The 17,991-nt window shown below is 35.8% G+C and overlaps 1 protein-coding gene across 5 annotated transcripts in view; it reads right to left on the reverse strand.

Moving 5' to 3' along the window:
- The window catches only part of ZDHHC14 (zinc finger DHHC-type palmitoyltransferase 14), a 100,679-nt gene that overhangs the window by 2,610 nt on the left and 80,078 nt on the right, over positions 1-17,991 (reverse strand). For all 5 annotated transcript variants that reach the window (XM_069852069.1, XM_069852066.1, XM_069852068.1 and 2 more), the window contains 4 exons: positions 17,144-17,192; positions 12,989-13,091; positions 10,875-10,984; positions 7,855-7,957 (listed from right to left, as the gene is read on the reverse strand). In XM_069852069.1, coding sequence (XP_069708170.1) covers positions 7,855-7,957; positions 10,875-10,984; positions 12,989-13,091; positions 17,144-17,192 — 365 coding nt within the window. The remainder of the gene's footprint in view (positions 1-7,854; positions 7,958-10,874; positions 10,985-12,988; positions 13,092-17,143; positions 17,193-17,991) is intronic.

Consider the following 17,991-nt stretch of genomic DNA (forward strand, 5'->3'; position numbering starts at 1 on the left):
TCACTTCCTTCGCTGTATGATGAAAACCATCACTATGAATGGCTTCCTCTGATATTTTCTGGTCCTCCAGTTCCACCACTGAATAGCTTAATGACAGATACACATACATTGCATTCAGAAACTGTGCAAGCAGACTACTAGGTCACAGTAGATATAGTATTTTAAACATGTCTAAGTGGTTTAGGACTCCTAGACCAACAGGCTGAAGTCTGATCCTTACTCTGTTACATATTTTCCAACATTTATGATTTCAGAAAGATAATGCTCTGTCTTCCTGATACATAAGTTGAGTTCTTACAAGTTGCAAGCAATTTCTTCACTTACAAAATTATTAATAGCCCCAGCCAAACAACTAAAGTGGTCCCATATAATTTCAGAGGGATTACTTACAGGCTTAAAGCCAAAACCTTGCATAAATACCTTACTAAGAAGAAAACGGTCAGCATATTTTAAACTCAAGCTTTCAATCAGTAATTCAGTGTGAATAACTAATTCTTGATTAATATACTGTTATTCACACCTGCTTATTTCAATTAAACTATACCCCTTCCACCAACTGTACTATGCAGACCTTAAAAATCTGTTAACTGAATTTTCAGACTTCAAAAAGACCAACAATCTCTGTCTTCTCTGAAAAGCAGTAGTCAAAGTTAAACAACAAAGGAATACCTATAAACACTGAAATCAAATAACGTTAGCGGCTGACTTATAGCTTTAGTGAAGCTTCAGCACTGATCTTCAAAAGGAAATCATTAATGCATTCCAGGCAATACAAGTTTTAAATTAGCCGAAGGTAATTTACTTAAACTCATTGTATAGTCTGAATTAATTTTCTTCTTACCAAACTGCATTTCAACTGAATCAATATAAAAAAGATAAAGTAGCCTTATAAAGTTCCATTAAACAGTGTTATAAAACATTTTCAGGTGCTGTATCTCCCTTCATTTTCAACGCACTTGTTGCTTCCCTAAACCCTCTCCCTCTTGTTCAGATACATTTCAGGTTCTCCCTTTTGATTATTTTTTTTGTTCAACATGAAATCAGTAATCAACATGAAATATTTTAGAAAAATACAGGCTGCAAAAATCTTTCAAAATTGAAAAAAGTGTGGTTTATACTAAAAATGGTACATGTGTTCAATTACAATCTCAAAACCACCTGATAATACACACATACTACACAGGTAGACTGTTCTGGAGTCTAAACAGTCAACACAAAACTAAATAAGGAAATCAGATTTGTTTATATGGCTGGCTTGGTGGTTTTTTCCCTCAATTCTATATTTCACTCTTAACTAAACGAAGTTCAGGGGCAAAAGTCTTAACAACTATTAATCACATGAACTTTTCAATGCCAGCATTTTGAATGAAAAAAACCAATCTACCACTGTAACAAAAAGAACTGTAATCTAAAGAATACAAGTAATCCAAGAACTGTAATCTAGATATGTAAAAACCTACTTTTGAAATTATTCTGCTAGTACCTTCTTACTTCTGATCCACTGACTTTTTTTCCACTTAAAATTTTCACTGTTTCAGAGGAACAGCAGATTCTGAAGGTTAAGTTCAATAAGTTGTACAAGTACAGAATTTCAATTTTAGATGTGCATAGATAATTTTTAGTTATCTCTGTACTTATTTTAACATCAAAAAAAGCACAAATTAAAGCAAATTAGACAAAACCTAAAATTCTGTGTTTATTTCACAAATAATAAATACAAACAACTAAGGAAACAATATTTTTCAATTTTTTTCTGAAGAAAATAAATTTTTTTTCTAAGCTACACAAAACATACACGTTAACATAGTTGATGTACATGGCAATATTTTTTCACATTTCCAAATGCCAAGGGCAGACATCATTTACTTTGAACTTTAAATTAACTTTGTTAAAAAGTATTCTAAACACTAATAACATTAAAGAATTGTTACAGTTCTCAGAAAATGGAGAAATGCAGGTTGAATTATCTTAACATGTCTGTACAAAAAGTCCAGAGGAGACACAGAGCACTGACAGTGCTATGAAGTAACAGAAAGTTTGCTGAAATACGACACTACATGGATACAGTAGATGCGTAAAGAGTGAAGGGATGAAGCTGTACAACTATTGCCAACAGTTGTGAGATTTCACACCCAAAATCATGGTATTGCAGATACTGTGCAACAACTGAGCCACAAAACACACCAAGTCAAGGTCTCCACTAGCAAGTGTGCCAGGAGTTGATTGACGAAGAGAAATGCTTCTGAAGCCTGAGGGGAAACTACACCTGTTCAGGGATTTTATTTCAGACTAATGACTGTTCTTGAACTCAATGCGCATGAACAGAGCACAGTGGGTGTATTCTGGAAGCACATCTAATGAAAGAACCCTAGTTCACGCACTCTGATTCTGCTCTGTGGTGAGAACAAAAATGCAGTAAATATACGCAATCAAAAGAATTGCGTCTAAAACACACCCAAAGCGAAACGCTGAAGTTAATTTACTGCATGTGTCCTTAATCTATTTTAACTGTGAAGTGAAATGCTTTAATTAAAACACTCCATCAACCTTGACTGTAGTAATGTTGACTTGGTAAGAGCCTTAAGTTCCATTTTGAGTAATGATAAAATATATTTCTGAAATACAACAGTAAATATACAAGGAAATACACTCTTAAAATTCCCATCAAAATGAGGTTCCTATTCTTGCTGACCCTTTTGCCATCATGATAGAAGTACTTCCTCCTAAAAACAAGAATATGAAAAGCAAAGGGAAAAGTATACTAGACGGTCAGAGTTAACGTTGCCTTGATCAGCTGCATTCCTGTTTCCAGATAAGTGTTAGAAATACTGATGTGAGCATTTGGGATAGGACTTTCCTGCACATCCCACTGGTAATGAATTGTTCCTACAATTTGCAGTGGTATATATAAATAAGAAAAAAAAGGAAAGGGAGAAATGGAAATTAAGGAATTTGGCACACAACAAACTACCTAAGCACTGAAGGAGATATGCCTAGGAATGCAGGAGCACAAGCCAATTTCTTAAAAACAAAAAATAAATATGACCTGACACCTAGGCAGATAGAAGTAAAAATCTATCACTTCATAAGGCACTAGAGAATTACTAGAGACACTGAAGTAAAATAAACCAAATAAATTCCTCTCAAAAAAAGTACATGGAACAAGACAGAGTCTGTGTTTCTTCATAACTGAGGACTAAAGAATAAAATACCCTGTATCAAAATCCAAGAATCAACACAGGCTTTTAAGAGAAACCCAAGTACTACAGAAATGTAGACCCAGGTAATGGTAGCCAATGGGTTTATGATTTTTTTCAGAACACAAAGAAAATAAATCTTAACATGAAAGAGAGAGAATAAAATACACATAAAATTCTGCATGGATGAAATGCCGTGTTTCATGTGAAAGAACATCCTTAAGAATGATGTGATACTTGGGCAACCAAAGTAATGAAGAGCTTGCAAAAATGAAGAGCAATAAAATGCAACAGGGAAACACTTAGGAAATATCAGATCTACAGATCATGAGCTCCTGGTGACCATTCTTGTCACGTGGATAAGGATATTAAGAACCTGGCTAATGAATTTACCAGTTTATTTTCAAATTATATAGTAAAAGAAATTAAAAACACTGGGAATGTATCAGGAAGAAAATTATATGTGCTTCCAGCCCTCAAAAAAGTAAAATTTCAGCTTTTAGTAAAATAAGGGAGACACTGAAGAGAGAAATGGAGACAAAGCTATTTTATAAAGACCCAGAAAAAAAAATAATCATAGCATGTGCTGATGAAGCCACTGATTACAGCAACAACCCTGACTTTCAGAGGCTATGATAAACTGGGTCAACTAGCACGAGTAGGGTAGCTCCTATATGAAATATTCACAGTCTCAAAGGCAAAATTACTGCAAAAGCTGTTACATCAAAAAGTGCCCCCCAAATGATATCCTGCATAAGAGATAATATATTGCACTGAAAAGTATCTAGCAATTTTAAACTTAGCTTGATAAATATTTTGAACTTAAATACAAAAGTGATGCTATGCTAAATAAAATAACCAAAAGCAAATAAGCAACCAAGAGAGACTTAAAGAACAATAAAAGGCTAGTTGGGTGAGGCATAAGAACTCTGATTAGGAAGACACAAGCCACTAAGTAAAATATTTGAGGGAAGGGAAAGGAAGAGAAGGGAAGGGGAGAGGGAGCTGAAGGAGGGAGCGGGGACAGGGAGGGGAGGGCACAACAGGGGTGAGAGAAGGTGGACATTAGAATCAGAAGAGATATTTTAGCATGTCATTTGGATTAAGCAGTATAACATCTAGAATTAAGATTCAATGTAGAGATAAGATGACAATGCATTCTGGAACAAAATCCAAGGTGACGCACCATAAAGGTGCACTGCAACACACTTCAGATTTCTATTAAGTTATTTCCTGTACTTAAAAGCACTAAACTGCTAAAACAGTGTCACTGTCTCTTATGATGCAGAAAAGGCCAAACCTCTGCCATTTAAACAGTGTTTATGGACTAAAGCTATGATCTATGCATACTATTAAGCCAAGGAATTTCACATTGCTTGTCCTTATCTGAAACCATAATAAAACAAGCTGCAGTACCAGATACATCCCCTTCAAACTTGCAGGTTCTGTGTGGCCCACCTGCTTCAGCCCCAGGAAAGCATTTTTCATCTTATCACAGAATAGTTTGGGTTGGAAGGGACCTTAGAGATCATCCAGTTCCGATCCCCCTGCCGTGGGCAGGGACACCTCCCACCAGCCCAGGCTGCCCAAGGCCCCATCCAACCTGGCCTTGAACACCTCCAGGGATGGGGCAGCCACAGCTTCCCTGGGCAACCTGTGCCAGTGCCTCATCACCCTCATGGTGAAGAATTTCTTCCTAATGTCTAATCTAAATCTCCACCCTTCTAATTTAAAGCCATTCCCCCTTGTCCTATCACTACTTGCCCTTGTAAACAGTCCCTCTCAAGCTTTCCTGTAGATCTTTAAGGTATTGGAAGGCTGCTATAAGGTCTCCCTGAAGATTTCACTTCTCCAGGCTGAACAACCTCAGCTCTCTCAGACTGATCTCACAGCAGAGGTGCCCCAGCCCTCAGATCATCTCTGCAGCCCTCCTCTGGACCCATTCCACTGGTTCCATATCCTTCTTATGTAGTCTTATGTCTCTACCTTTTTCCCACAACGTAAGCAACCTTCCTGAAGGATAAACTGAATCATACTCCATCCTTTGCCTAAGTTTTGACAGTGAGGACATGAGGTAAAAAGGAAACTTTTTCTTTCACTAAGACTTGCCCTCTACTGTTTTGCTTCCACTGGAGTCTTGGGCTTGAGCTAGTCTATTATTTAAACAGTTAATTACCAAAGGAAATTTTGATGTCTGCATCTGAGCTTTTAGTAAGAGGGATTTTGGAGAATCTTGCAGAGACTGCTCCTCTTAAAAACAAACAATCAAACAAAAAAACTGCCTTTCATTCAAGAGCCTTCTGTGGCCCTTTTCAGAGGAGAAAAAAAATGAATGACTAGTATTCCCAGTGCTCTTGTTCCCAAATTTCTTCAGAAGAATCTAAGATTGTGGTCTGGGAAGAAAACTGAGCGAAACAGATACTGTATAGCCTGAAGAAGTACTAGGGCTCATTTAATGAGAGAAAAGGTTTAAGCAGACTGATGAAGATTTGCTTGATTATTCCTGTTGAAATTTAAATTGGAACAGGAAATATAGTAACTGAACAGAACAATTAAGCTAGCAGTAAGGTGAATTAATTTTGGTAGGAAAAAAGAAAAAGTCAGGCTTTTATGGATGAGATTGGGATCTCAACTGGGAAACATGGAAATCAGTTTTGTTTGCTGGTTTATGAAACAGGAGGAACGGGAACCTGAAAGCAGGCAGAATCTACTGACAAAAGCAAAAATGTTGACCTTAGAACACAGAAAAAGGGCAATGTGAAACAAGAGCAAGTCAGAGGCCAAGTTATGTCCCACTGCATTGTTGCCAGCAGGAAATTAATTTATTTCTTATGCTTCAAACTCAGAAAAGAATGGAAGATTTTAAATAGGGAAGAAAAAGTAGTGCTAGAGAAACTGGAAAACTAAGCAGGTCTTTACCAGTTAGCAAGAAAACTCAAGGGTGGGGAATTTTAATGCTGATAGCCAACTGTGACTAGAAGCTAATTAGTCTTGCATATAAACCAGGAATAATACCCTGAGAAAAACGGCCTCACAGTTTTAAGGATATTCCTCCATATCAAGTATCATGTATTACATTTTTCAAGCTTTTTCTGAGACATCATTTTCAGGAGTGAAAGCAGCACATTTCAAAGTAACTCTGAAAAGAGCCTAGGCTTTCCCAGCTCAAGCAGTGTGATGTTCTAGAATATAAGTTATTCAAGTCCTTGATTCATTGAATTTGCATATTTAAAGGTATTGCACGCTAAAATCATAACTGCAACCTGTTTGAATTAAAGTAATATCATTATATATCTTTCCATTTCTAGAGGCCAATTTAGTCAATTTTCTATGAAACTGGCACATGATTTTCTCATTAGTATCTAGTAAAAATGACAGCATTTCCTGACAATGCAAGTATAATTATTATAATGTTACGCTAATTTAATGCAGGGACTTATTGTGGGTTAATGACCCTCCCAAACAAGAAGCCTTGACACATTCAGAAAGTTTGAGTAACCCTTGAAAGATCTCAGACTAATTATAAGGTTTACTTTCTATTCCTTTTTTATTTTTTTTAAAACTCTCTTTCTCTTTTCAGAGCTACATTTTTTTTGAGTAAAATTTGCATAGAGTATTACCTTGGTCTGCACAACTGCACCTCACAGAAGATTCTGAGTTAATACCATGTCTGTAATATCTTTTCTTATTAAGGAGACTAATAAATCTTCTATTTAATCATCAACATAAGAAGTAAAACCAGCTTAGGAACTACAGCAAAATTTTCATACGAGTTTATTAGTGACACTAAAACTAATCTGTCTAGAAAGACCAAGCCTTGTCTTTTTCAGTCCAAAGAAAGGCTTAATTATGTCAGCATGCCCTGTGGCCACCTCTTTTTTGGCAGAGGGAGGGTGTCCATAACTCACAGCTTCTTTGACAAAGTCTTAGAACCCACATAATATGAAGATATGAGGATAACAATTCAGAAGTAGGCACGTATGTAAGATGCTTGCCTTGGGAAAAATATCTCTTTCCAGTTATTCTCTTCTTCTTGGCACTGGAAATCCTATGTTGCATTATGACAGCCAATGCTACCAGCAAAAAAAAAATTGGCACAGTTTCAAAGATGTTTAAAAGCTTTTGTGGTAACAATCCAGTTGCCATTTTTTGTTCATTGGAAGTTCAGTGTCCTCCTGCTCTTTCTTCAATGTACTTCTCCCCTAGAAACTCCTTTGTTCATCTTTGCTTTTTAAAACATATTAGTCTATGCAAAACTGCAGTGCACAAGCAAAGAAGGAAAGAATATGAAGAAAAGTGCCATACAAAATAACAATTAGCTGTAAAATGATGAACCATAGCAAGTCCATGATACTTGAATATTCCAGTTCAAAACACGGCAGGTGTCAACAATACAAGTCGAAATGCCAGTACATTCAGTAAATCAACAACGTAGAAAAGCCTCTTTTTTAGAATCCATGAGAAACAACTAATACACTGTGTGAAACATACATTAAAATGAGCCTTTTTTTTTTTTTAGCTTTACTGTTAATAAACAAGTCATTCCACCCAGTGCCAGCTGTATCCAGTTAGTTACTACTTGATTAGTTCACATGAAAGTGGAGAAGGAAAACATTCACAGGAATCTTGATGAATAACACTATGGGATGATTCCTACCATGTTGCTCTGAGATTGTGTGGCCCCGTACATAGTAATGCCATTTGATGGTCCTGCTAATTGTGGCGTATCTGGTTGTATAAATCCTCTTCTGTCAATTAAGCTATGGAACAATCAAAACAAAGAAAAAGAATCAGAGGTATTTCTGATTAATAACTACTTCCTCTCAATAACAAGAAAGAGAAAATATTTCTATCATACAATAGACCTTAATACCTGACCACTATCTTCAAATCGCCCCTTTTAGTCAACTAAAGTACAAGACTTCGTTTCTACTCATTAGCAAGGTAATTGTTTCCTTGTAATACTACCCACTATATAGTCATATGTACTGCTAATTTTCTGGATTTTTTTTTTATCTATAATAATAGACAAAAGATCTAGAAACTCGCCAGCAGATACCACAAACCCAAGAATTTTAAGCCACAGGTGTGAAAACAAATTACAAAACTCACTAGCGCACTTCGAATTAGTATCTGTTTTGAATGTTCTCTGTTATCAGTTTCCACACTTCAAAATTAATGCTACATAATCACGAAGTTTAGAAAGAGGAAGTTATGTTTAGACAACTTATTTGCCAGGTGTTTCATGACAGGTCCCAAACACTGCTCATGGTGTTCCACTGTTCCTACCAAAGTGATGCACTCAGGTGAAAATGTTTTGTTGAGAAATTAATAAAAATAAGTAAAAATCTACATAAAATTTTAGAAAAATAAATAGATTGGAATCATCTGACTTAAGCAAATATTTTTCTACAATTCCATGTGCAGTTTTACTCTCATATTGGGAACTATAAACCACATATAAGGTCCTGGTAGTTAATACCCATAAAAAGCTGAATGTACTATGTTCTACGTGTGTATTTGCTCATATTAATTCCATATAAAAAAACCTAAAAGACCATTTATGCTTCAGTTCATTCCTAGGATTTAAAAACAAAAAAGAAGTGTTTTTTTAAGAAAAAACATGCAGCTTTCAAATACAGTTCCATAAATTTTTAATCATAGGCCAAAATGTTTTTTTCCTGTGACCTGAACAACATTACTTCCCATCTGGAAAACTAAAATTTTTACCACAGGATATCAAATTTTAACTGGAGGGTTATAGTTCCTGTTATTAAGAGCAACAACAGGAATGCCTTAAACCACCTGAGAGCTAAAGTCAGCACAGAATCAGTTTACTTGCTGATTTATGGGACCTTAAATTCGCTAAGGGTCAAAATGGCTTCAATTTTAAAAGACAAGAACAAGACGCATAGGGAAAACTAAGGTGTTTCCCCTCTCAAAAGTCAATAGGGTTTCCACCACTCCGAGACCAGTTCAAGCTCTCTCTTCATGAAGGTCTGCAGAACGAGATTTTAAGTACATTCAAAAATAGAAATCCACCCGAGATTACAATCTGCCATGTGGAAAGCACTCCTTCAAAAATCAGATGCTTCAAAATTGTGTATGATTTATTATATCAGAATGCTAGTTAGACATGCTGACAGCTATGGATGAAATTAAGATTTGAAAGTAACTCTTAGGGGCATGTAAAATGCATTTTGAATTTGCTAGCATAAGTTTAAAAATGAGAAACATGATCTTTAACAGAAGTGAGAAAATTCTGGATTATTTACAGAGCCTCTCTTCATCTGCATTCTATTCTTAAAGGCAATAGAACATTTTTAATTTTAAGTGTAATTGCTGCTAAAATACTTCACCAGAAATTAAGGGGGAAAAAAAAATATCCAGTGAGTGTGGACACAACTGAGATTAAAAGTCAAAAAAGTAAGGTTATAATCTACATTTTACAGTCAGTAAAGTTTTGCTGTTGGTCACAAAATACCTCCCTTCACAAACTGTACATATACTTTGTCATCCAATTAAGTTATGTTGCTATATGGAATGTAGGTAAGACTGTACAAACTGTTAAAATAGAAAAGCCAATGCTAGTCTGGTTTATTGTGTGCTGCTACTTGTATCAGCCTAAGCTGCTATTTTAAATGCACAGAAACATTATGTAGTTTTAATAATGATTTCCATTTAGAGACAAAAATAAGAATTAATCTTCAACTGCTTTGTAGAATAACCACTTCTGATATTCATACAGCAAAGGCATAAACCCCACTTCCAGTGACAGACCTTAACTACTGGACTATAAAAGTCATTTACTCTTTTCCTTCTCAGCAGTTCAGATTCACAGCTACCTAACTCCAGATAAAGCAAAACAGCTTCAATTGATAAGTACACCACAAAAATAAACTGCAAGATGTCAGCCACTAGTTACTGTGGAACTGGGCTTCTCCTGTACATGTAGTACATAAACTACTTAATCAATGAGCACTGGAATAAGTGCATCTTTCCTGATGCCAGTTTTATTTCTCTAGTTTCAGCTCTGTCTTGTCTTTTATTCAAGCTGAAAAGCCATCTGCAGCCAAGAATATACAAATATTTTAGATTTAAAAGTGAAAATGCATGTAGCTCAAATTAATCCATTAAGCATTCTCTGGAATTGCTTTTGGTGTTATACCACCAAATGCACATTAATGTATACATGTTAACAGTAACAAATAAAGAAAAATTACTGTCCATTTAAATAAAACATTTCAGAATGAAAAGACAACAGTGAACAATTATCAAACTAGTTGTAAAATTAAGGTTCCTAAACTCATGTCACATCTGTTAGCTATGTAAGAGTTTAATAGACTTTCAGACTGCCCATCATGCAAGAGTAAATGACTAGGAATTTTTTACTGCTGTAAGTTATTGACTGCAGTAGCAAAGGTTCAAACAACACAAACAAATCTATCGTTTCAGATGTCAACTTTAAATATATTTCACACTATCTGACCACTAACAATTTCACCACAATTTACCAACTTATTTCTTCACTACTGAAAAAACTCAAATAAAACTTCTAATGGACAGTAAACCAGAACTTTATTTCTGTTAAGTAAACTCAAGCAATCAGAGAGAATATTTTTTTAATCAATAATCACAAGATTTCATTTATACTAACAATACTTTTGATACTCTTACCTTGGGGAGAGGGGCCCACAGAGTGCAGCACAGCAATTAGTAAAGATGTTGCCATAACTGTATGGATTATAGTTCTCTTTACCTCTTTTATTTGACCACGATCCTTTAATCTGAAGAGATATGAACAAGATGCATCACATAAAATACGGTATCGAAAATGGCTCAGAGAAATTACGGGTTTCCAAAGCAGCAATGTGCTACTTATATCAGAGACAGACGAGAAAATCCATGCTCACACTTTCCAAACAGCTTAGAACTTTGGCCTGTTAAGAAATTCTGAAGCATAAAACCTTACAAGCAAGCACGTGCCTTATCTCCATAGATTTAGACAACTCAAAATCTCAAAAGACCATTATAATCAGATGTGCTAGGTTCACATGGCAAGGTTTTGGTAGGGGGGACAGAGGAGAACAGGACATTATGGGAGGGCTACAAGGGTGGCTCCTGTGAGAAGCTGCTGGAAGCTTCCCCTGTGTTTGATGGATCCACCACTGCCCAAACCCAAACCCACTGGTGATGGTGATAATGCCTCTGGGATAACGTATTTAAGAAGCAGGGGAAAAAAACTGCTCAGCAGCAGCCAAAGGAGAGGCTACACTACACCACAGCAGGAATTTCAGCATCTAGCCTAAGCTTAATTTTACAAATATTATGGTATATACTACAAAAGAGGTTAAATTGCAACATACAGTTAAAGTCAGCAATAGACTAGTTTTTCCATACTCCTGGGTAAGTTCTCAGGCTGTGCTAGACCACACAACATTATCTTTCCTAATGCCCACAAACTGCTCAAAAACATTATGAAGCAACTGAAGTCATTAGTACCTTTTAGCCCATATTACATTTTCTTTTAGCCAGTCTTGCTTTTCTGCTTGTGAGATACCTGAAAGCCTGTGTAAAATGTCCTACTGTACTCAACTGGAAATTAATGCTTTTAATGAAATTACTGAATAGTTCGTTTGAAATTCAGACAAGTTACACTGCTGCAATCCCTGCTATCTGACTTTCAGCAATCCAAGAGAGATATTTATTTGAGGGAAGTTGGATGGCGGAATCACACTTTGTCCATCTAGAGGAACAATGTTACCTAAATCTAATAATTGAGGAATACCAGATTATCTCAACTATCTTACTAATGAGGCAGACATCTATCTTGCTTGGATACTTGATGCTGAGGTACAATTCATTCTGAGCCTGCTTGATAAGTTATTTCTTGTGGATTGTTTTTTATTGTAAAAATTACATTTTTAACCATGACCTTAAACAATAATCAAATATGTCTGACAGTCCCAAAGACAATACTTTTACATTTGCCATATACCTATGAAAAAGGTACAACAGAAAAGTACAATAAAATAATTTTGAATTTGCAGTGATTTGTTAGATTACTTGCTGAATTCCAACAAGCTTTCCATACCATTAGCTACCTGGATATTTTTATTTCGTCCTTTCGTTCATTTTGTGTTTCTACTTTTAATTAGGGAAGACACATGAAGCTTCCACGTACAGTTAAACATAATTTCACACCAAAACAACAGAAACCTATGTGCAAAATAGGACAACTGCAGAAATGAGAAAGTTGACCTTTAAATTAATTACATACTCCTTGCCAGAGGTTTTGAGACCTCAGACCGGCAAAGAAATTTTAAAGGAAAAATAAAATAAAGGATGAAATTTTTGTTTTGAGAATTCAACATACTTTGCAATTTTTGAGTCAAAGAATATTTAGGACTCCCAGTGAAAAAGAGATACTGCAAAATATTTAGTGATTTCCTATCGTATAAAATAGACTTGTATTTCTTTGTGTCTTCTATTCTATTCTATATTTTTGTATTTCAAGACTTAGGTCCCGTGGGTGTAAATCATAGTGGACACACTATGTAACCAGCACATCTTCAAACCACAACAAATAGTGTCCAAAAGATCCCTTCAGATATTTTGAATCAAGCATCACCAGGTTACTTCCTTCTTTCCTACTGAGGCATTCACAAAGTTATGCAGGCAGGTATGACTTCTGCCAGAGTAACAGAGAAAAACTGCATACAATTAATCACCTCCTCCTCATTGTTATTTAGAAACACATATATACATGTAGAAATACACTATGAACTTACATCTTCGTTTGTTGTTTGATTGGAGCTGATCAAATATGTGTGAAAACCTGAGAGACCAACAATGGACCATACTGAGAAAAAACACACCACAGCTTCCAGCACAGTAATTAAAAGTCAAGGAAATATATGCAAATGAGGGGAAAAAATAAATATACATAAACTAACAAGTAGTTACAATCACAAAATTCCAGGTAGTCAACTTACAGTCCACAAGTCCATTGAGATCTCTGGGGTACTTCAAAGGGGTTAGCAAAGATCAAACTCAGAGAAGCAAGCCTATTGGTGGTAGGCTTTAGTATACAGGCCACTGAAAGGCATTTACAGCAGCAAATATTTAAGGGCTTTCAGATTAAAAAAGGCCAGGAACTACTGATGAGTGGTTTTAATCTTAATTGTTAAAATTCAGATTTCCACGTTCACCCTATAGAAGTCATAACAGTTGTATTAGTTGAGTTACAGAAAGGTGTTGAAACATCTGTAGGTGTTTATTAACATTTCTTAAGTGTCTAATAGATCCATTTATCTTTTTTTTATTACTGATACTGACCCTAAATATATAGTTATCCAGCAATCAGTGATCTATATGTCCTTACTGAATCAATAAACAGCTTCAATCCTGAATTGGTTTGAACTACATGAACTGAGTGGTTTTGAACTGCAAGACCAACATTTATCTCTTCTAATTTTCCCAAACTGCAACAACGCAGACGAAAAGCACAGAATTACATTACTCCGCATAATACAAAAGTCAAAAAGCAGACTGCACTACTAGGTTATCTATTTTCAAGCTTGCATTTTTCTCTCATTTTCTTTTTTCGCTTTCAAACTACCTGCAATTTCACTCCTTATAAACTGCATAACTTAAACGCCATAAAGAAGTAAACAGACTTTAAAAATTCAGACCGCTATATTCGGAAAGTCAGTCAGCACTCAGTGTTGCATACTTGCTACTGTTTATATTATTCCTTTTACTCTAAAGGAGTCATCATCTCAGCAATAAGACAATAAAGTTCCTTCTAAACTTCATATAATCAAGTCTAAAGAGCAATTTTCTACAGAAGACTCCCGGCTATAGTTTTTTAGTTATGTATATTTGTATTAACACACAATGACCATGAACTCAGAATACGCCTACTTCAAGACTTATTTTCTATAACACTTCAATAACAATTTTTTTTAGGGAACATGAATCAACAGCAGAAAAGGCTTTGGTTCCTAGGAAAATAGATGTAATAAATCAGTAGGAACATTACAATGGGAAAAGAACAGGATAAAAATAATCTGTATATTAACCGTATGCCAAACTTTAGTGAAGTCAGTTTCCAAGACAACATCAACTCAAAATATTTCAGAACAAGGACAGAGCCTTAAAACACACAAAGCCATCGTTATTTCTGAACTTATCAATAGAAGAGAAATATGACCGTACTTCACCATTATACAGACAGACTTGAAAATGCATGGATGGACATAAATATTTGCCATAAATAATCCTACTACTAGTTAACAGTGAAGAGTCTTGTATGGAAGGTCTGCTCTCACCTAAAGAAACGGGAAATACCTAAACTGTCTGCATAACTTCCCCTAGAGCCTACTTCACTCACAGTGGCTTAAAAGCCAGAAAAGAGCCACTTGCGTTTTGAGCAAATCTGCTCCAAAAGCAGCAGGATGACCTCCTCAACCTATGTCGAGTCAAGCCTACTCAAGTCTACATTGACTGTGCAAAAGCCACAGCTGAAGAAGGACAATGAGGGAGAACGCATAAGGAAGTCAATTGTTAGCAGAGGGCTCAGAAAGGTGTAAAGGAAGGAAACAGCCCCCAAACATTATACACAATGCAAGTCCACCTAACCGGGCTCTGACAAGGTAGAAATCATAAGGAAGGCTGTAGATGAGCACTGCTAGGGAGAAACTACACACCAAGACTAAGCAGAAAAATCATCAGGTCAGAAAAGGGGCATACGAAAGGGAGAAGGGCTCCCTGCAACCTCATCAGATGACTAAGCACACCACTAACAGGACATTCCTCTCCACAATTACACTCAAGAGGATCCTGAAAAGTGAGCTTCTCTCTCCACATGGTAATTCCTACTGACAAAAAAAGGGAATTCCCTTCAGTTAAAGACCTCTTCAAGTCTTGAAAGGGACATATTTCACCAAGAAAGAGACTTCTTTCAGTTCCCCATGCCAAGATCCAAAGGATCTCTAGAACAGCTGGCATGCTTTAAGTTACTTTAACATGACTCCACTAATTAAACATGAGTCCATTAATTAAAAATTAAAACCAAAACTCCAGTATATTCTCAACAGAAAGTGTAATTTACTAGCATAATCAGATATGACACTCCCTTGGTATCTCACACTGGGTTATTAGCAAGATAGAAACGGCAATGTTCTCTGTGCCTGAATTGACTGCCTTGCTCCAAAGCAGCATTCTCAATACTATTGGAATTACTCTTAGGAATTGTAACCAAGCTATTAAATTGTCTGGCATATCACTGTCAAACTAGCCATTTCTACAAGATGAGCTACTGAGCCTTTCAAAGCAGCACATCTCTAAATAAAAATTATGAACAAGCAGCTCGTTGTTCCTTTACAAGGATCCTCAAATGCATAATCAATTACCTTTTGATTTAAGGACAATTGAAAGCTATTCTCAGTTTGAAAATAGTTTGAAATAACTATCTTTTGTAAGAAGTGACTGTAATTGTTTTAATTGCAAGCTACTGTTGTGCTACTTAGAACAGTTAATTTGTGCTTTGAAATTATTTGTAAAAAATAACAATAAATTTGAACTATGGCTTTATTTAAACAGGGAGTTTACAGCTTGGTGACTCTACCTGATGACCACACACACACAAAAACTTACCTGCGGAATATGGAGAATTTGACACTTAGAAAAATTACTTGGAAAGAGAGGTCTCTCAAAAGGTACAAATACGAATGATGAGTTTTTTCTTCCTACTCTTCTACAGAAAAGAGCAAACCATGTGAAGTGCAACAGACAAAAGAGTTCTTAGCATGAGTATGAGAAAGAATTCTTTTTATAGTGTCTTTGTGAGAGGTGCAAACTGCTTATTCAGACATAAACCATTCAAAACACATACATAAGGAGTTGGAAGCTTACGGTCTGTACAGAAATGTAAGGAAGAAGTTAAACAGAAATTAAGTCAGTTTCCATTTTTTCATTATGTTAGCTCCATTCAGACAGAAGACTTCCATTCTCATCAAGTAGAAAATATAGAGAAAGAGCCTATGAAGTGGCAGAAACAACATGGATTATTTAAAGAACAGAACCACATAATGGCTTGGGTTGGAAGGGACCTTCAAAGATCATCTAGCCCAAACCCCTTGCCATGGGCAGGGACATCTACTAGGATCAGGTTGACAAAAGCTCCATCCAACCTTGAACACTTCCAGGGCTGAGGCATCCAAAGCTTAAAAGTGTCTCATCACTGTCATTGTAAAAACTTTGTTATAGCCAACCTAAACCTCCTTTCTTTCAGTTTATACCATTGCCCCTGCTCCTGTCACTATAGGCCTTAGTAAAAAGTCCATGTCTTTCCTATGAACCCCCTTTATGTATCCAAAAATCTCAATGAGGTCTCCCCAAAGTCTCTTCTCTTCCAGACTGAACAACAGTAGTAGTCCCTGTGTATGCATGTATATACTTCTACGTAACTTAAAAGAAGTTGAAAATAACTTCTCTAAAAACAGTATATCAATGTAAGAATATTTTCAGGAACTGAACTCTTCAGGGATAGCTTATAGTGTCAGTTGTTTCATAATCTACTTTTTCCATCAGGCAGTACAAGTAGGAGAATTATTGAATATTTTACATGAAATCATAGCATACGTATAGTGTGAGATATATTTATAAGTTCCATCACAAGCATATGGAGCATTTTTCCATCACACATGAAAACCAGAGACCTTTGTCAAGAGTACTACTCTGCAAAGGAATAATAAACACACCAGGCTGTAGTCTCCTTTCTACCTCCAACATGTGGGAGAAATTCTGTTGTCTAGGAAGTGATGAAATCATTAATTGATGAAGTCCTAAATGCACATATCCAACATTAGCAAGAAAACAAGCAAAACCACATCTCGGACGTTATTTTTCAAGAAAATCTACAATTTTCAGTGAAAGGATATCTTGCAGGACTGTCCTTCAGCGCATTGAGAAATCCTGTTTGTTGAGAACCTATAGAAACAGAACTCAAAATTACCAGCTGAGTAAGAAACTGGACTACAGGCTGTTTTTACCATAGTTAACACAATTAATCATAAACCAAATAATCATACAATAGATTTACTAATACAAATCTGAGAATATGTTGTTCAGCAGTAAAGACATCAGAAAAAAAATTGGTTATCAGATCTAACATCTGCAGCATATTTTCTCAGTCATACCAAACTGATGCACGCATACTTTCCCATGAACAAGATTTCTGATTACCCCTGTTCTTTTCGGTCCTAATATGGAAACAAAAAATTATAAGCTACTTTTTTGTTTTAAAATACTATTTTTCAAAACAACTTTTTTTACTTGGAAAATTTATTCTATAAAGCAGATTCTCAACTTTTTCTCCTTTGTTCTGGATGCAGCCAAAGCTCTCTAGACTATAGTTCTACTCCTACTGCACCTGCACAGAAGGTTTTTCTAATATGTGTTTGTTGTCTCTGGGCATATAAGAGATTATCTGCTAGCTGAAAAGAGCTCAAAAGCAGCATGATCCAATGAACTACAACATCCACTTGGGCTCCACAACCATGAGATATTAATCAAAAAGGGTAATTTGACAATTTGCTGATTGCAACAAGACAATTAGTTTATAGAAACTGACTCAATGTCACATAGCTAAAGGGACATAGTTTGCATTTTACATACAACTTAAATGTTTTAAATGCATCAAGTTGAAAGGCTTTCTCACAGCGTAAATCAGCCCTTGGCTAAATTCACCTGAACACTTGTAAGAAGAGAGAATCCTGTCTTTAAAACA

The sequence above is a fragment of the Phaenicophaeus curvirostris genome, chromosome 2 (assembly GCF_032191515.1).
Source record: "Phaenicophaeus curvirostris isolate KB17595 chromosome 2, BPBGC_Pcur_1.0, whole genome shotgun sequence".
In the NCBI taxonomy this organism is placed as follows: Eukaryota; Metazoa; Chordata; class Aves; order Cuculiformes; family Cuculidae; genus Phaenicophaeus; species Phaenicophaeus curvirostris.